General features: G+C 44.0%; 1 protein-coding gene across 1 annotated transcript in view; it reads right to left on the bottom strand.

Moving 5' to 3' along the window:
* Window positions 1-20,882, bottom strand: part of LOC310879772 (membrane-associated guanylate kinase, WW and PDZ domain-containing protein 2-like) — a gene marked incomplete at its 3' end in the record, with an annotated part of 206,172 nt that overhangs the window by 103,189 nt on the left and 82,101 nt on the right. The window contains exon 2 of the mRNA XM_083794602.1: window positions 6,121-6,237. Coding sequence (XP_083650728.1) covers window positions 6,121-6,237 — 117 coding nt within the window. The remainder of the gene's footprint in view (window positions 1-6,120; window positions 6,238-20,882) is intronic.

The following is a 20,882-nucleotide window of genomic DNA, read 5'->3' as shown; positions in this document are numbered from 1 at the left end:
ACATAAAGTGCATTACAGTAGTAGAGTTATGTTGAGATAAAAGCATGGATAAAACGTTAATTTTCATTTTCTAATTGTCCAACCCCACTTTAAAAGCCAGTGAGGTAGATCAAGCGATTGGCAGCGTAATAGAAAAGGAGAAACCATCTCTCCACTTATTCCACTTAAACAATCTCTTCACCTCTGCACCTCCCACCATCTTCCAGGCGATCGTCTGTTAGTCAGACAGAGAGTCAAAGACAGACGTAAAAACCTGCTGCCCACTGAGTGCTTTTCCTGTGTTCACAGTGCGCACACACACACACACACACACACGCACGCACACACACACAAGGATGTCAACATGTGAGGTGGTCCATGGAGCCGAGAATATCATGGCTAAAGGCCCAGGTGAGTGAGAATGATAAGGAGGAACAGGAGGTAGAGAGAGAGAACAAACAAGGAACAAGGAAGGGAAGACAAAGGGAAAGATTGATAGAGAGAAAGAAAGAAAGAAATCAAATTAGAGAAAAGTGTAATCCTGTTGACCTCTAGTGTCACATACATGAAACAGAAAGCCATTGTTTGATGCATGGAGGCTATATTGCCAGATCCAATTATATGATAAGCATTAGTCAGAAGTGTGAGCTGCTATTCAAGAGTTTACTAGTCAAAAATGTAAAACTCAACAAATATACTATAATATATAATTTACAATTTAGGCATTAATCCAGAGCGATTTACAGTAAGCATAATCAAGAACAAAAACATGGCAATACATCATATACATAAAACTAGTTATCATGAATCATACATAAGCTAAGAACCTAAGAGTGGAATATCTATATAATGAAACTATGCATATAATTATACTAAGTAGTGCTACAGTATGTCTCATAAAATGCTACTTGAGGTACATAAATTGAGCCTTTGAATACGCCTGTAAGGTTGTCAAGGCTAGTGTGCATATCAAATATGCGTTCTAAATGCATACATTTTTCTCAATGATCAGTTTGAAATCCAGGCATTTCATTCACTGTCACACACTTAATCCATTCTGAACGGGAACCCATTTTGGTGTTAGCATCATGTTATACTTTAGCTATTGAAAAATAGCAGATCTACAAGCTCATAGCGCACCACCGAGTGGCGCGCTACGAGCTTGTAGGTCTGCTATTTTTGAAAAATCAAAGAACCACTGACATAGAAAGATAGCTTTTTCAGAAAACTGTCAGGATGTAGAGGACATTTTTAGAATCTGATCTCAGGTCAAAATGTGTTAACCATCGTGACAGGCCAACGCGCACGTACCCTGTCCCCCATCTCTCCATCTCCCCAATCAAATCTACTCGGATTACCAGGCGACAGGCCTGATTTCACATGGACTCAAGCTATTAACGCTCCAACCTTGGAATATCAACTGGGCAATTTGTGTAAGAGCCGGCATAGCCTCGGCTGCCCTCTCTCCCTGGCTATCATCACAGTCAAGCAATCCAATCCGAGCTCAAGGTACTATCTATCGTTATGAGTGGCGGCCCCTCTAGGGCAGTCCGTCCTCTGCCAGAGATCCTTTCGCCACCGCCACTCAGGAGCTAACACCTCGTTTATCCCATTCTGACCTGAGATCAGATTCATACGAGGTTTCCGCCGGACACACACTGGTCTGATGAACCCATTCTGACCTGAGATCAGATTCTAAAAATGTCAGTCGCTCTTCGATTTTTCAAAAATAGCAGACCTACAAGCTCGTATCGCGCCACTCGGTGGCGCGATATGAGCTTGTAGATCTGCTATTTTTAAATAGCTAAAGCATAACGTAATGCTGACACCAAAATGGGTGCCCGGTCAGAATGGGTTATACTCGACTGCACGATGCGTCGCGGACCGTCGCCGAGTTTGACGCCATATTTCGATTTATAGTTTATAGTCAGTCTTTTGAATACAATTTAATTTCGTTTTTGTCATGTTTTATAGGCCCAAACTGCACCGATGCAACTCCATGCAACTCCTTGCAACAAAACAGTTTTGAGGGCATGTCACACCAATGCAACTCTTTGCAAGTGCCATTGAGGATAATGGTTTCGCGCAACGACATGCAACTTCTCACAATCGTTTGGTTGCAAGGAGCAAGGCTTTGGCCTTAGTCACCTGACATGTTTTAGTTAGTTAGTTTTGGTCCGGCACCTGGAGGGGGTCGCAGGGGTCAACTTCCTCCAGATCAAAGGCACTGTGGTTTTGATCTGACGGATATACTATGCGCTTCATTTCTGACTTCAACATGCCTCTCGTTCAAAATACTTACACAATTATCATCCTAAACTTTTCTCACCACAACGGACATTCTGTTCCTTGAACAGTGGTGAGTTGTGTTTCATCATGTCTACTTAAGTAATCAGTAAATGGTTGGACTCCTGCATCTTGCCTCATTCTTGTGTTCTGACCGACACTCCAGCGAGTGAAATCTTTCATATCCACCAGCAGTCAAGCACTTATCCCTTTCCTTCAGCACGCGTGTGTGTGTGTGTGTGTGTGTGTGTGTGTGTGTGTGTGTGTGTGTGTGTGTGTGCACGCGCCAAACGTTTTCAAATAGTTTTTCTCAGGTCTTTACTGGCGTTTTCTTTCAGCGTCTGTGTATCCAGTCGTTGTTGTTGTTGTATAACTCTACTGTATGTCTGCGACATAGTTTCCCCTCATATCACTCCCATTCCGATCCGGTGAATATATGAGGCTTCTTAGAACGTAAATATCTCGGATTCTTCTTTTTGGCCAAAAACAAGCTTGGTGTGCGTCTGACTTATCTAAACGATAGTATTTCGCTAACAAAAAGTATGTTTTGGGTGGATTAAATGGCAATCGTGGGACATGTTACAGATTTTTACTTCCTGACTCGGTTTCCCAAAACGGCGTTCAAACCTCTTACGCCCCAATCCCCCGCCGGCGGGGGGCATATCGCGCCACCGAGTGGCGCGATACGAGCTTGTAGGTCTGCTATTTTTTTAAAATCTCTAAAAAAAATCTCTTTCTAGAATCTGATCTCAGGTCAGAATGGGTTCATCAGACCCAGTGTGTGTCCAGTGGAAACCTCGTATGAATCTGATCTCAGGTCAGAATGGGTTAAGAAGTTTTAAAAGCTCAGCTCATTGACAATGCACTCGTGGCGGCGAGAGCCCTCCACTAGATTGCGCCGTGGCGCCAAATGAGTCAAAAAAGACATCCCTCCACCTCTCACTCACTCACTGGCTATAGGGGCTCCTTCAAACTGAAGCAGCACTGCGGCGTCTCATCGATGTGCAGACACACAGCTAGTACAGCAGCACCCACACAGCACAGACTCCAGACTGAAGTTAATTGGGCATTGGGCTTTCAGGAAGGCCAAGCAGACGATCTCAATCTCTCATGATGATCAAGCAATATGTAATTCAGCTCCAGATCCTGGGGGTTCATTGACATTCTCCGTACGTAACCTACTGTATAGCACCGTCAGACAACCCAATTGCAGTGCTCTACTCTACGGTACGCTGCTGTATTTTAAGTAATTAGTAATTATGGTGCTACTTGGAGAGCCAGATCTTTTCCGAGGCGGTACTCCGGTATGAAAAGGTTGGGAACCACTGATCTACATGGTCTATATACCTCTTGAGAGTGCACGCTTCTCCATGATTAAATTGACAGCTTGGTTTCAACCAAATGACACCGAGGAGGCTGTAGAGTAGAGACAGTATAAAGGCCTATTCATATAGTTTGAATTATCTGTGGTTTCGGTGGTTAGGTGACCACCGTTCTGGTGGTGAGGTGACCACCGAAGCGGTGGTTTGGATGTCGCTGGTCATAGTCTATCACCATGCTCGTATTTCCTATACCTCCATGGCCAGCACTTCCTCAAATCCGTCCATTGTTTTCCCTCTGCTTCCTCTCTACTGCCTGTCTGCTTCTATTCTATTCTATTGTGGTCCTTTTCTGTTCATTTACTATTCTATTTATGTCGCCGTCGCTATCATTTCATATTTCATATCGTTCTCCCGCTGCTCTGTTTCGGAAGTTTTTTTTTTTTTTTTTTACGTCGGGAGCTCAGCTCCAAGGTTGCCAGATTGTGTGAGAGACATAAGCAACCATGTCCGTGAAAACACACACAAATCTGGTAAAAGGGGGTCCCTGTGGCACAACATATGTTTAGATGATGTAGGCCAAGGTATTGGTTCCCAACCTTTTGATAGGCCTACTGAAGTGCCACCACCTCAGAAAATATTTGGCTGTCCAAGTACCACCATAATAACTGATGTTAAAAATACAGGAGCGTAGACCTGACCTTTTGGTTCTATTCCTAGGCCAATAATGCTGATGCTCTGACTAAACTCTGTCTAATCGCTAATCGGCACAACTGATGATATTTCTAATGTGATTAATCCGTTCTCAAAACGTCTATTAACGGCTAGAAGAACTACCTGTAGTAATGTAAATATTAAATAATGAATTTCCCTCCATTTTAGGAGGTGTAGGTGTAGAGAGGGGCTCAAGTACCACCAGTACCAGTACCAGTGGTTGGGCACCTCTGTAGGTTGGACAAATACAAAGGTTTGGTCAAAGCAAAGGTCTTGCTTGGACAAATACATTCATCTGGGGGTCCATGACATGGAGATGTGTGAGAATCACTGGTTTAAACATTAGGAAACAAGCCCAACTAAGCAACCACTGTACACTTTAGAAACAAGCCCCCAAAAAAATGCAAGCCACAACTACCAAAATGATGTATAAGCAACTTTACAGAAAAACAAGCCCAAAGTCGCTTATGGCAACACTGCGGACATGGCGGACATGGCAACACTGCTCAGCTCGCAAAACCAGTGCCCACACACACACACACACACACACTCGTCACGGCCAAGAGGAAAGCGCTGCCCGGCTACACTCCGTGGTGGTGCGAGCTGAGCTATTATAAAGTATACTATAGCCAGCACAACGACATAACAGCAATATACAGTACCATATAGGGCAGGAGCCTATGGGCTCTATTTTCGGCCATGCTAAACCCCTTATCCCTTAACCGTCTTCCTGCCATTGCCGAAGCCCTTCGGCAATTGAAGCATTAATTTGATATTAACGCTTGCTGCCATTGCCGAAGCCCTTCGGCAATTGCCCTTTATTAGTGCATATGATTGATCAAGCCATAATGCTACTCACGTTAGCCGGTTAGCTAGCACTGTTGTTAGCACTGCACTGGATCGTTCATATTAATTCACCGTCGCCATAAGAATCCATTCTATCCGTTTCTTTCAATCGCCTGTATCTCCTATTCCTTGTCCCAGATGGCATTTTTGGTCAAAACAGCGTTTCTTTGACGGCACGAGCCGACGTTGTGGAGTGCAAAAATGTACCGGCATTTTTCGATCATGTAAACAAAGGTTGTCTTGGCAACGTAAAGCTGGCAGGGATAAGCTCACTTCCGGTTGAGGCAAAATGTGGCTTTTCAAAATAAGAGCTCAAATTAAAAAAATGCTGGCATGAATTAGGTCCTAATTTCTCAATAAATGGCAGCAGTAAAAGGGTTAACCCATTCTGACCTGAGATCAGATTAAAAAAATGTTTTCTACATCCTGAAAGTTTTCTGAAAAAGCTATGTTTCTATGTCAGTCGTTCTTCGATGCTAACACCAAATGGGGTTCCCGCCCAAAATGGGGTTAAACAAGCTCACATCGTGTCGCTGTAGATTGGCTTTTTTAAATATTCAAAAATGTTTTTCAAAATAGTAAAAAAAAAAAAAAAAAAAAAAAAAAGGGCAAAGTCGTTTAGTGATAAGATGATTAGCATGGATGCAAAATAGAGCCCTACTGTATATCTCCCGTTTCTGTAGCTGCGAGGCAGCTTGTGGTTACATCCCCAAGCCATGACGTACAAGCACCACACGCCCTGTAGTACAAGACGCTAGCATGCCGCAGGGACTCGCCCCCAATCCAAACCCTCCATGTCAATCAAGCAGGGAGGCACTGGGTCAAAACAATTCAGGAGGCTTTGGTATGCCCCGGCCGGGGATCGAACACCTGACCTCCCAGTCTCAGGGCGGACACTCTAACCACAAGGCCACTGAGCTGCTCTGCGTCGCGGAGGTTATACAGAGAGTGATGTATTTAATAATGTGTGACTCACAGGGGACGGTGCGGAGGTAGAGGTTGTCCCGGATGATCTGCTGCAGCTCGTGGTCCACGGAGCCTTTCTGGAAGCGCAGGTTGAGGTAGCGGCGCAGGTCCTTGTCTATCACGCCCCCTGGTGGAGGAACAGAAGGAGACATGTTCACGTTCTGAATTACACAAAACAAAAAGTTAAAGAAAATCACACCTGTGTGAACTGAGTGGTGCAGCTCTTCGACATTTGATCCACGGACCACCGTTTGACGACATTCAGCCCCTCGGACCCTAAAGAACTAAAGAATATTTTGTCATTGTTGACAAACATCTCCATGCCGTTGGCAAACGTTGATAAAAAAAAACTATTCTTCTACATCCTCTAATTGTGTCGATGGTAAATGAAGGAATGCAGACGTTTGACAATAGTGTAACTCTTGAGAGCGTAAAAGATCCATAAGGGTCCATTTGGTTGCCAACTCGCCCATCATTTAGCTGGGGACCACCCATGGAACCCCCTCAAGGACCACTGGTGGTCCCCGGACCACTGGTTGAGAACCACGGTGTTAGGTAATCCAAAAAATGTGATTGTGTGAAATATCGTAATCTGTGCACGAGGCGTTGTGCGCTTCAGAGTAATGTAGTAAGAGAGTGGTGACACGCTTTGATCTCGCCGCAAAGCCTATGGGCGATAGTTCCAAACAATGCTCCTATGCTATGGCTGGAACTATTCCATTGAGATAGAATGAGCACTTCCGCATTCCACTGTTACAATGAGATTACTCTGGTTCGCTTGTACCGCTTTACACACAACCAAACAGACGTGTCACAAATTACTAAAATAGGCGGCCGGCAGGTGACCCGAAGCACACACACACACACACACACACACACACACACACACACACACACACACACACACACACACACACACACACACACACACACACACACACACACACACACACACACACACACACACACACACACACACACACACACACACACACACACACACACACACACACACACAAAAATACCATTTGTATTCGTCCAACGTCGCAACAACAAAACGTACCAAAACACACGAACACACTCTGGCCTCTTATCGTTTCAGGCAGAATCCGTCAACGTCGGCCACGCGTTCACGGAGGTGTTAAATGGCCAAGACGGCGAAACACGTGTGGAGAAATGTCTACACATAAATCACCGGCAGATTCCCCCAGGGACTCTGTCCGAGCACACACAGACGCACACGCACACCCCTAACACTCTCGCTCCACTGGTCCCAGTGTACTGTGCATTGGATGGACCATCACTCTAAAAACCAGTATAAATCCTGCTTGCTCAGCAGCCAGGGACAGGGTGGCTAAATAAAAGAGGGAGGAAAGGTAAACGACATCCGAGGGCGATCGTAACGTGCATGAGAGAAGAAGGCTAGAGCCAATCCCATCAGGTTAGGAGAGAGAGAGAGAGAGAGAGAGGGGGTGGGGGGGGGGGGGGGGGGGAGAGACGGAGACAGGTCTAAAGATGCCTGGCCGTAGCCTTGACATGCTCTGTCCATCTTAGCCAGCTCCTCTATAATCTCATGAAATAAATACACTTTCCAACAAATGCCACAAAATTGCTTTAGGGGTTCCCGATGGTACCATAATGTATACATTTCCACGAATAACACTCCCGGTTATCGTATCACTCTCTGGGAAAATAAATCAGGAAATAACACTCCCGGTTTTATCGTATATCACTCTCTGGGGAAATAAATGAAGTCGCTGCTGTGTGGGGGAGGAGGAGGCAGGGTCGGGGAGGGTCTTCTAACCTTCAGCATTCCCTTAAAAGCTGTGATTGTTAAGTCATGACTCTCACCATTTGAAGCCAGTATATCTAAGCATGTTGTAGTGGACATACAAACCTACATGAACGCACGCACGCACGCACGCACGCACGCACGCACGCACGCAAACGCACACATACAAAGACACGAACAGAAGCTAGATAAGACTGAAGATTAGTACACTGAGCCTGGCATTGTCGCCGGATTAATTAACGGATAACCTCATTTGGCAATAGAAAGTTATCCAACATATTGGAAGCATGATTTATTCATTCACCACATTCCGCGTCTTTCTCTACATCTCACAACACGCACACACACACGCACACACACACACACACACACACACACACACACACACCCTCAAGTCAACACACACATCACACACTGACTGACAAATCCGTCCGAACTGAACTGAACTGAACTGAACTGAACTGACTGACTGACTGACTGACTGACGGAGGAGCGTTCGAATGCAATCACGCAGAAGCTCATTTGGCAGAGAGACCTGCGCCTGGCACACTTACTCACCTCGCTCACAGACATGGCAAACGACATCATAGCACGAGAACAGCACAAGACACGTCAATGAATCTGCATGCAATCATAGAGATATTTAACTAAATGTAAAAACAGGCAGACGGATACACACGCACCGACGCTAGTGCGTTAAAAAAAAGCACACACACACACACACACACACTTACACTTAAAGGCACCTCTTGTGCTGGATTAGCGGTCATACAGCGTGCCAACCGGTACGCAGCTGTGTCCCCTCTCTCTCTCATCTCCACAGGTACAGTACAGTACAGTAGTCTCTCTCTCTATCTATCCACAGGTAACGATACAGTAAATATCTCCACTGTAAGGAATACAGTCTGGATCTTCTGGACAATCCGTCGTCGTCCCACCGTCCCTCCTCAGGTCCCCAAGAAGACTCGTCTCTTGTCTGCCCTGCCCTCCCCCCCCCCCCCCCCCCCCAATCACTCACTCACACACGCGTGCACACACACACACACACGCACGCACACACACAAACACACACGTCTACACACACACACACAACACACACACTATATCAGCCAGTCAGTCAGTCCACCCCAGGGAGCGCAATCACATCTCCCCCTTCTGTACGCCTAATCCCATCCACGATAGAGAGAGAAAGAGAGAGATGCACAGAGATGAGAGAGAGAGAGAGAGAGAGAGAGAGAGAGAGAGAGAGAGAGAGAGAGAGCGCGGGATATCGGACAGCGGAGAAGATGAGAGCGACGTTAAGTGAGCACACGAGAAAGAGAGAGAGAGAGAGAGAGAGAGAGAGAGAGAGAGAGAGAGAGAGAGAGAGAGAGAGAGAGAGAGAGAGAGAACGCCACAGAGAGAGGAAGAGTGAGAGACACCGGTTTGAAGCGAGCACGTCTGACTGGCTGGCTCCGGCGGCGGCAGGGACCCTATCTCACTCAATGGGGTTCCCAGGTCCTGCAGCACCCCCTGTGGTGACAAACGGCACTGCTCCCATTCTATCTGCATGCACGATGCACCCCCTGTATGTGTGTGTGTGTGTGTGTGTGTGTGTGTGCCGCGCTTCTTTGATCGATGGTGCCCCCCCCCCCCCCCCTGCCTGCACCGTTCACATTTTTGAGTGGTGCAACCACTCCAAGGAACAGCAATGTCCGTGTTCACCTATGTGTTCAGTGTTCACCCACCTACTGTATGTGTTCATTAATGAGCACCAGTACAGTATATTGAGTACCAGTAGGGGCGCTGTTTGCCAGAAACAGAGAGAGAGACAGTGCTGCACTGTTGCCTGCTAATGAGAGAGAGAGAGAGAGAGAGGGGGGGGGTGGGGGGGGGGGGAGGGGAGTAGTAGCTCTGCCATTTTTCAGCTATTTATCAGCTAAAGTTTAAAATAACGGTTAAAACATGCACCACGTTTCAGCCGAGCTCAGCACAGCCGGCAGCTGTTGTCTTATTATTACCTCCCCGAAAACAGCAACACTAATTACAAAATAGCCGTTTATTCATTGGGCCGCGGCGCTCTCGACCGTCCGAAAACACTGTGCTCGCTTTTATCGTTAACCCTCCCGCTTTTTCCCCACTCCATATACGCCCTCATCCGAGTCCCGTATGGCAATCTGGTCGTTGTAAATCGCTCCATTTCCACATCTCATTTTCCTCTTGTCATTCCAAGCCCATCTCTATCCAAACACAGTGCCAGTGGTGGAAAGTAATTGTAAAGTAATGTACATTTTTACAATGTTGAGGTATTTGTACAATACTTTACTCAACTTTTCAGTACTTTTACTTCTACTCCACTACATTTCAGAGGCACATATTGTACTTTTAATCCACTACAACTATTAAGCGTATGAAATGGGACAATCTGCACAACGAGTACTTGGTACTGGGGATCTCTCGGTATCGGCCGATGGTGAGGAAAAAAAAACATCTGTGATCGCCGGCCCCAAAAGAACCTGATCGGAGCACCTCTAAATCGTGTTTTTTTCATTTTTTGGTGAAAAATGCTGTGAGCGCCACAGGACAATGAGCAGTGAGACACAGTGTCCTCTCCATGGCCCTGAGCGTGGGCTGTAGGACAAACACCTGTGGCTGTGCAGCTTGCCCAAATGCAGGTAGGGAAACTTTTTATTGGGAAAATTGGGAGCGATAAAAAACGCTATTGTTGAAAATCACACCTGTGTGGACTGAGTGTTGCAACTCCCCTATCCCCCCCCCCCCTCTCTCTCATTAGCAGGCAACAGAGCATAGCACTAATACTATCTCTCTCTCTCTCTCTCTCTCTCTCTCTCTCTCTCTCTGTTTCTGGTACAACAGCGCCCCTACTGGTAGTCATAGTCATACTGGTGCTCATGAACCAACACATGTTCACACAGGTGAACACGGACATTGCTGTTCCTTAGAGTGGTTAGTTACACCACTCAAAAAGTAAGTAATCTACCCTGAAGAAGGCAGTTATATATATATATATATATATATATATATATATATATTTTTTTTTTTTTTTTTTGGCTTTTGCCTTTATTGATATACAGTAGGGTACAGTAATCTGTGGACAGGAAAGGGGAGAGAGAGGGGCAAAGACATGCGGCAAAGGCCGACAGGCTCGGGACTCGAACCCGCGACACGCCGTCAGACTGGATTACCGGCCTATAGGTGCCTGGACCGCTCAGCCAAAGGCCAGGCCAAAAAGGCAGTATATCTGTCTGAAACGTTGGGTTTCTTCTGTGTCCACAATAAACGTTTGGCATCGGCAAGTGTACGCTATACATTACGTGTACGCTACAACCAGCAATGTCCGTGTACCTGTGTACCTGTGTGTTAAAGGTATATTCAGTGATTTCACTTAATTCAAATATCACTTTTTTTTGGTTTTGTTGTGATAATCCTCCCTACTATAGAGTGTGCTGGCCATATAAGGAGTTCCTCCCTGTCCCCAGTTAACCCCTGGGGGTCAAAAACCCTTAGGTTTCGTTTTTGACTCTCTATCCTGATTGGACGAAAGGCTGGGTCCCACAGCCAAAAACGAAACCTAAGGATTTTTGAGTGAAATCACTGAATATACCTTTAATGTCCGTGTACCTGTGTACCTGTGTGTTAATGTCCGTGTACCTGTGTACCTGTGTGTTAAAGGTATATTCAGTGATTTCACTCAAAAAAAACCTTAGGTTTCGTTTTTTGGCTGGGACCCAGCCTTTCGTCCAATCAGGATAGAGAGTCAAAAACGAAACCTAAGGTTTTTTGACAATCAGGGGTTAACTGGGGACAGGGAGGAACTCCTTATATGGTCAGCACACTCTATAGTATAGAGGATCATCACAACAAAACAAAAAAATAAGTGATATTTGAATTAAGTGAACTCACTGAATATACCTTTAATGTCCGTGTACCTGTGTACCTGTGTGTTAATGTCCGTGTACCTGTGTACCTGTGTGTTAAAGGTATATTCAGTGATTTCACTCAAAAAAAACCTTAGGTTTCGTTTTTGGCTGGGACCCAGCCTTTCGTCCAATCAGGATAGAGAGTCAAAAACGAAACCTAAGGTTTTTTGACAATCAGGGTTAACTGGGGGACAGGGAGGAACTCCTTATATGGTCAGCACACTCTATAGTATAGAGGATCATCACAACAAAACAAAAAAATAAGTGATATTTGAATTAAGTGAAATCACTGAATATACCTTTAATGTCCGTGTACCTGTGTACCTGTGTGTTAATGTCCGTGTACCTGTGTGTAGTCATGAGCATGAGTGGTGTGCTCATGCGTGAAATTGGAACGATACAGAGAAGAAATTGGAACGATACAGAGAAGAAATTGGAACGATACAGAGAATAAATTGGAACGATACAGAGTGTGCGCATGCGTGAAATTGGAACGATACAGAGAATAAATTGGAACGATACAGAGAATAAATTGGAACGATACAGAGTGTGCGCATGCGTGAAATTGGAACGATACAGAGAATAAATTGGAACGATACAGAGAAGAAATTGGAATGATACAGAGAAGAAATTGGAACGATACAGAGAAGAAATTGGAACGATACAGAGAAGAAATTGGAACGATACAGAGTGTGCGCATGCGTGAAATTGGAACGATACAGAGAATAAATTGGAACGATACAGAGAAGAAATTGGAACGATACAGAGAATAAATTGGAACGATACAGAGAAGAAATTGGAACGATACAGAGAAGAAATTGGACGATACAGAGAACCAATAGACGGGAGTTGCACCACTCAGTTCACACGGGTGTGATTTTTTTTTATTACTAGTTATAGGGGGAGAAACCAACAGCATCAAGTATAACTTTTCCATTGGTTGCAATAAATGGTTAATTCTAAAACGGGTAGTCCCAATACTTGTAAAGACATCAAGTGCTGCCTACGCCCCCAGCCATTGTAAAATACCCGGTAACCTGAGACCAGGTTGGCTTATTGCTTAAATCTATAAGTGTCCCTGACTATTGTCAAATGGAACGAATTAGGCTACCTCGGAAAAAAAATACTTAGCTCTCTCACATTCTTAACTATAACTTCTTGTGAGAGCCCATAATGCAAGTATAGGTAACACTTTCAACAAACAGATGGGTGAGCAAACAGAGATCTCTGATGTCGCTCTTCAGAAGGCTGAGGAGACTTAAGCAGGTGTCACATGAGAGAGAGAGAGAGAGAGAGAGAGAGAGAGAGAGAGGAGAGAGAGAGAGAGAGAGAGAGAGAGAGAGAGAGAGAGAATGTGCTAGAACAGCCTGTAGAGAGTCTAAAAAACACACATGAACAGCTGCTGAATGATGGCACTCATGGCAGTCATTAAAAGAAAAGCGAGGAGAGCCTCAGAAATGGGTCCAACCGCCGGCGTTTATGTAGAAACAAATTGAAACGAAGCTATTAGGAGTGAGAGAATCTCCCTTTTCTCTTGTTGCATTCGTTTATTATATTGTGGAATTAATGAATGTTTTGTGTTATGTGTGCGTCTGCATATAGGTTCAGAATGATGAGTGGTGATGAGCATTTAGCACCATTTTGTTTAGGCTATTATGTGTCATGGTCCATTTACAACGGTGATGTTTCTGCATCAGTAGATGATTTATTTACTGACAGACTCTGGGAGTGGTAGTACCGGTGGCAACCAGGAACAGACGGGTGCAGTACTTTTAGACATTTAGACAGTTTTTGGTTTTAGACAAGTCATTGGTTAGACCAGTCATAAGTCCTACAACAACCTCAAACCCTCACCCTAAACCTAACCTCCCATGGGGCAGGACACCTAAACCTAACCTTAACCCATGTCTAACCAATGACTAGTCTTTTTTTTATAGTATTGCTTTTTCTTTAGAACAAAGTAATTTCAAAGCAATTATTCACATATATCCCCCCCCCCCCCACATCCCCATGGCAGCACAAATATAAAACAAAATATTTGAAGAAACATCAGGAAATGTCCATAAATAAAGAACAAATTAAAAAATTATAATAACAACAAAAAACACATTACATACAGTTAAACAAACAAATGTACAATGTCTCATCACAGTTCCCTACCCCCACCCTACAGCTGACTACTCCAATTAACCACTATTGTGCCACTGGGTATGGAGTCCGGCGTTGGATTCCTATTAATAACTGTGCACTGCATAATTTGCCAATAATTCTCAGTACTAAACTCATGGGCATTTGACCCCCAAAGCAAGCCTGACATTGCTAGGGTTAACATGGGTGTGCGAAAGGTATACACCACTGTCTCTCAAGGGAAGAGAGCCAGCAGAATGCTCATGAATGTCTACTAAAGCTACTCAAGTTATAATTACCCATTGAATGTCTAATTATTGTAAAGCAGTAATGTCATAACTAATCTATAAGCTTAAAAGTAGAGTCAGACAAAGGGAGGTTCAAATGTCCTTCCTCAAGAACCAGCCATAAATGAACCAGCTTCCTCTCAAACAGGTCTACTCACACAGCGGGGGTGCTGATAAGGGGTGTTCCCAAGGTAAACCACATCTCCTCATGGCCAACACACGGCGAACACATGTAAGGTTCACTTCCTGATCAACATGTCCAATGGCTAAAGGGATTCAAGACCTGCCCACAGGGCGGTCTTATAGAAACAGAGGTTTTAAAAGCCACTTGCGAATGTATAATGACCAGATTCTACCAAAGATGACTGCCTTCCCAGTAATCAACTGGGGATGAAAGAGACTTCGGAAGGGGAACTGGTAGATAAGGATTATACTCTGCATGCTATCTCTGTTAAATATAAATGATTAGAACGTATTATGGGAATGTAATGTAACAATGTATATTCTTTGTTCCGATCTATTTCAGGTTTAATATCTATGCCTAAGCATGTGCCACTAAGCCACTATGCCTACGACTATCTAATACCTGACACTAACATCAGTCAATAAGGCTACCTATAATTGGTTATAAGAAGACACTTTTCACTGTCTGTAATAGCTCAATTCATCTGAACTGTGACTATCTAAAACCAGGGCTAACAAAGGTCAATACTGTGCAGATAAGCCACTACAGATGTGTTTGCTGTATCCGATTAATTAATAATAAAGTTATAAAAATACACTCTGGTAGTACTTAAGTATTTCGGCGTGAATATTAACTGCGCTCTTCCGAGTGATCTCAATATGGGCTTCTTCTGCCTTATGCAAAGCGTGACACCCACGGAATGCTAGAAAGATGTACAGCTATACATCCAAAGCCTCTTCAATATCACCTCGATTAATGAAGTCCAAGAACTTCTCCCATATCTTAGAGAATACAGCAGGTTAGTACATAAGTACATACGTTAGTTTCTCATGTGCCAAACTGGTCGTTAAATTCCTCAGCCTCCAATGACTAGCGGGGTGACATCTGGAGAGACAGAGGACGAGCCGGAGAGCTTGCGACCTGGGGGCGGAGAGGGCTGGCAAACCCAAACCACCTGCGAGGAGCAACCCAAAAAGCTGTATTAAGGCATAATGTGGCTTATTAGCCAGGGATCCTTTTAAATAGAAACTCTTTGTGTCTCAAAATGATTTCAAGACTCGCAGTATTTCTCTCTTTTCTCTCTTTTTATGTTCACACTATACCACATCTGCCAAGTGGTCCCGAGTGTGCCGGGGACCATAGTGTGAATCTGCCCCAGACATGGGTCAAAAGTTTCAAAACATCAGTAATGGGTTATCTAAAGTAGGACGGACTCAACGATTATCCCCTCAAAAGAGGCAATTATATGGTGCACTCCTAGGTACTAGGTAGGTCAATGCACGGTAATCCACAGTTCAATGCCAGTACAGTGCAACGGTGCAGAGCAATTTAGGAGTTCTTCATCCAAGACTTTGTGCTGAACAAAATGCAAAACAAGAAGCTAACGAGGCCATTAACTGCACACATACATACATGCGCAGAAGCACACATACATACATGCTCATAAGCGCACATACATACATGCGCAGAAGCACACATACATACATGCGCAGAAGCACACATACATACATGCGCAGAAGCGCAAATGCATACATGCGCAGAAGCGCACGCACACGCACACACACACACAGTAAAAGGACTTCAATGGAATTATGTCAACAAGCCCTCCAAAACTAACTAATGCCTTCTTGTGAAGCCAGAACACTTTGAGTTCTGCGTCAACCTGCAGCCTCCGCTGACACTCATTTGGCTCAGAGGGCACCGTCATTACAGCTTTACTCATAATATTTATGCATCCCTGGGACCCCATGGGCATCCAAATACCAAGCACAATACACACTGTGCGTGTGTGTGTGTGTGTGTGTGTGTGTGTGTGTGTGTGTGTGTGTGTATGTGTGTGTGTGTGTGTGTGTGTGTGTGTGAGTGTGAGAGTGTGTGCGCGTGCGTGCGTGCGTGCGTGAATGAGAGGGGGCACTTGCAAACAGCTGTTTGGATAATCAGACTAATTAGAAGCCCACAGTGGACTTAAAACCATGCCAAATTCACCAGGTACATCATCTGCTTTGTTGATTAGTCTGTCAATAAAAAAGCAGCAGCTCTGGCTTTAAAATGACAATGTTCCCCCAAAGTCAATTAAGCGTTGACTGCCGTAATGCCATTTAATTTAACGTATACTTGATCCCATTCCACAGGTGATTACTTGCACAGACGTACTTGTACGCCTGCTGTTGCTTTAGTGCAGTGGTTTTCAACACGTGGTCCGGGGACCGCCGGTGGTCCCTGAGGGGGTTCCAGGTGGTCCCCAGCTAAATGGAGAGTTGGTAAGCAAATGTACCCTTATATAATATGTAAGGGTAAAATGAGGTTTAATTTTACACTCTCAAGAGATAAATAATATTATCTTTATCTCTTGAGTGTAAAATTAAACCTAATTTTACGCGTTACATTATTGTTGAACATCCGCATCAATAAGTCTACACAAGAAGCAGAATGTAGAAGAATTGTTATTTTGATCGTTTGCCTGTTATCTCTCCTATGGTATATCAACATCAATACAGCATGGAATTGTGAGATCAATGGACAAAATATTGTACGTTTTAAATGTCATCAAAATGGTGGTCCGTGGATCAAATGCCGAATAAATAATAGGCCTTGATATGAAAAGGGTTGAAAACCACAGCTTTAGTGGCATAAATTGACTTTATTCTGCATGGGTTTTCACATCAAAAGGGTTTTTATTTATTTAATATTTATTATTATAATTATTATTTCTAACCTCAGACATAACCAGCCATGTAAATGGTAAATGGTGCATTTGTATAGCGCCTTTATCCAAGGCGCTTTACATTGTGCATTACATTCACCCATTCATACACCAATTGCGGTGGAAGCCATGCAAGGTACCAACCAGCACATCGGTAGCAATTTGGGGTTCAGTGTCTTGCCCAAGGACACTTCGACATGTAGACAGGAAGAGCCGGGATTCGAACCGCTGACCCATGAATCAATGGACGACCTGCTCTACCTCCTGAGCCACAGCTGCTAACCCTAACCTCAGTCTTAACCGGCCACGTGCATCGCTAACCCTAACCTCAGTCTTAACCGGCTTCGTAGGTCGCTAACCCTAACCTCAGTCTTAACCGGCCACGTAGGTCGCTAACCCTAACCTCAGTCTTAACCGGCCACATAGGTCGGACAAGTGGGAGGTCGGACTGGCCTTTAGGTTATATTTTTTTAATTTGGCAAGGGCAGCATTACACGGGCAGAGCCTTTTTTCAGTAAATTAAATGACAAATCAAACACAGCTGGCACTTAAAAAGGGGACCTGCAGGTGCAATGCACACAGAGCCAATGTCGAGTGCAACGAATGCATAAACAAACAACCACCAAAAAAACATGCCACTCTGCGAGCAGGCAGGCAGATGTGCACGTCGAGTGCTAGCTGTATTTAGTCTCTCCGGGTTGGACTCGAGGAGGAGAACCTGGTCCGTTTCAACGCGACGGCCGGGGAACAAGACAGGCCGTTGATAGTGCTGCTGGAGCAGGAAATGGGATGTGTCCATCTCACACGCCTCTGTGCCGTTCCCCAACGGCCCCACTATGTGCAGCAGATCGATGGGAGAACAGGGCTCTAGAAATGGGGCCCATTACCGAGCCAAGCGCCGAGCTCAGCACTCACACCAAACCTATGGTGTTTGGGGCTGTTGCATATAAATTGGCTCTCATCGGTAAAAACACCCGAAAGAATCGCAACCCGTTGGTCATGAAGCAGCATCAGCAGCAGCAGCGGGAGTCTTACTATGTGTCATGGGAAAGCAAGGCAATCGGGGAGAAACGCGCAGGATTGCAGCGAGCGAAAGCCAAAGTAAGTTTGTCGAGTGCTATGAGAGTGCACACTCCGACGGAGACGGGTATTAACAAAAACGTCAATCAACGGGCAGACAAGCAGCCACTGTTGCGTGGCGGACAATTAACCCGTTTAGGACCTGAGACATCGGAGAAAAAAAAGAAGAGATTTGTGCCACATTTTCACGATGTTTCAAAAATAGCTGACCTACAAGCTATGAGCTTGTAGACCTGCTATTTTCCAATAGCTAAAGTATAACATAATGCTTAGTTAAATCACCAAAACGGGTTCCCATCCAGAATGGGATAATACATCAAATAGAATTAAATTCCAAGCAGCGGTCGCCGCTCCTGGCAAAGATGCCTCCCATCTCGCCCCATTATATCTTCTTTGCTATTCCCTTTCTGTACATCTCTCCACTTATTTTGCACATTTTCTTCCTCTCTCTCATCACCTGCCAGTGCCTTCACTTCAAAACCTCTCTCTCTCTCTCTCTCTCTCTCTCTCTGTTATTATTATGCCTGCATCCTTTCACCCCACTTTCCTCCGGTTTGATTGCTTTTATCCACACATGCATGTACGTATTTTATTTATTCATTATCAATTTCAGCAGATGAAAGGGAAGCCAGCGGGCGGGCCTCTGCGCATCCAATGCAGCGGTGTGAAGGTCCGTAAAGTGCATTTACTTAAGTACTATACTTAAGCGCAATTTTGAGGTGTTTGTACTTCACTACAACTACACCTCAGAGGCAACTATTGTACTTTTACTTCACTGCGTTCATATGAAAACTTTAGTTTATAGTTACTTTGTAGATTTGTATTATTATTAGGAAACATATACCGTAACCACTTATACCCAATATACATTTTGGCCATTTGAAAATAGCAGATCTACAAGCTCACGATGTGATGCATTGTGAGCTTGTAGATTGGCTATTTTCAAAAAGATTTTTATGCATTTGAAAACTTGTGAAATGAGACATTCTGCTGTGCATAATGAGTACTTTCTGCTTTTGGTACTTTAAGTACATTTTGATGCCAATACTTTATACTTTTGTACTTTTACTCAAATACATTGTGAATTACAGGCTTTTACTTGTAACAAAGTATTTCTATATTATCTCCATACTATATAGTATATTGTAGTCAACATTTGAGTAGTTTTTCCACCTCTGGCCGCGGCGAGAATCAGAGATCGACGAAGCTTAGCAGATGGGACTATCAAACTGTGTTGATTTTGTCGACTAATACATGACAAAAAAAACTTTTTTCACAGAGCAAAACTAAATGGAAACTAAATTAAAACGAAGCTATGGCCACACTGGCCTACTTGGAACGATGCAAGTTGAAAATGCATGTCACACCGTTATTATCCCCCTTTTCATGTGCTCTGTCAGCCTGGGTGGGTACGTCCATGCCTGGGAGGCAAAAAAGACTCAGACATTAGCTAACTCGAGACTGGGACAGGAAAAGACCGTAGAGATGGTGAGGCAGAATTGGGTTTTCGCAACAGCCGAGTTAAGGCTTTTTTTCCTCTAATTCAGCAGCAACTTTTAGCTGTGCCACTGTATAGCTGCAGGTCTCTGGTGATTCTGCTGTTGGCTAGTCGCTCATAGTCGGTCCATTCACCAAACCACCCAACTCTACCACTACTGGGCCGTCACGATTACATCGGAATCCGAGAGAAAGGAACAGAAACAGTGGGTGTGGATGCGCGCCGAGATGTTCTAGAAAACCAGTGCTAATTTAAGTAGCATTACTACTCGATCGATCATAACTAGAGCATTAACCCATTCTGAACGGGAACCCATTTTGGTGTTAGCATCATGTTATGCTTTAACTATTGAAAAATAGCAGATCTACAAGCTCATATCGCGCCACCGAGTGGCGCGATACGAGCTTGTAGGTCTGCTATTTTTGAAAAATCGAAGAACGACTGACATTTTTATAGAATCTGATCTCAGGTCAGAATGGGTTAATCAGACCAGTGTGTGTCCAGTGGAAACCTCGTATGAATCTGATCTCAGGTCAGAATGGGTTAAGCAACTAGTCGACTAGTTTACTAGTCGACTAGTTTACTAGTCGACTAGTAAATCGACTAGTCGGCCTTGTTGGTAGATTATAGTTATAGTCACCAGTTTCTGAATGTTTTTTAAATGTACAAATATGTATGTCCACAAAAAAAAAGAATATATTTTTTTACATAAAAGGAAGTTAAACAACTAGTCAACTTACTCGACTAGTAAACTAGGCAACTAGTACAAATGACTAGAAGTGAATGCCCTAATCATAACCACTATAAAAAGGCGTAGATCCACCCCAATGGCAGGCACTCAATGGTGGCACATGGGTTAACAAACCTCTGCAAAAGTCAGCATCCCTGATAAGAACTCTGTAAACACCTGTTCTAGACACAGAGCAAAATAACAACTCAATATAATAATAATAATAATAATAATAATAATAATAATAATAATAATAATAATAATAATAATAATAATAATAATAATAATAATAATAATAATATAATTGCTATAACTGCTTAAAGGCTACTGCTTGGCTAGCTAAAAGCCGTTTACAGAGAGTCCAGAGTTTAAATGACTTCCTACTGATCTAAACATCTGCAATGGAAACAGGTACCAGTACTTACTACCTCTCCTGGTCCAATACCAGAG

The sequence above is a fragment of the Protomyctophum parallelum genome, assembly GCF_964188405.1.
Source record: "Protomyctophum parallelum genome assembly, chromosome: 22".
NCBI classification, from domain to species: Eukaryota; Metazoa; Chordata; class Actinopteri; order Myctophiformes; family Myctophidae; genus Protomyctophum; species Protomyctophum parallelum.
Note: the sequence above shows the minus strand (reverse complement) of the source record. Positions and strands in the feature narration are given on the sequence as shown.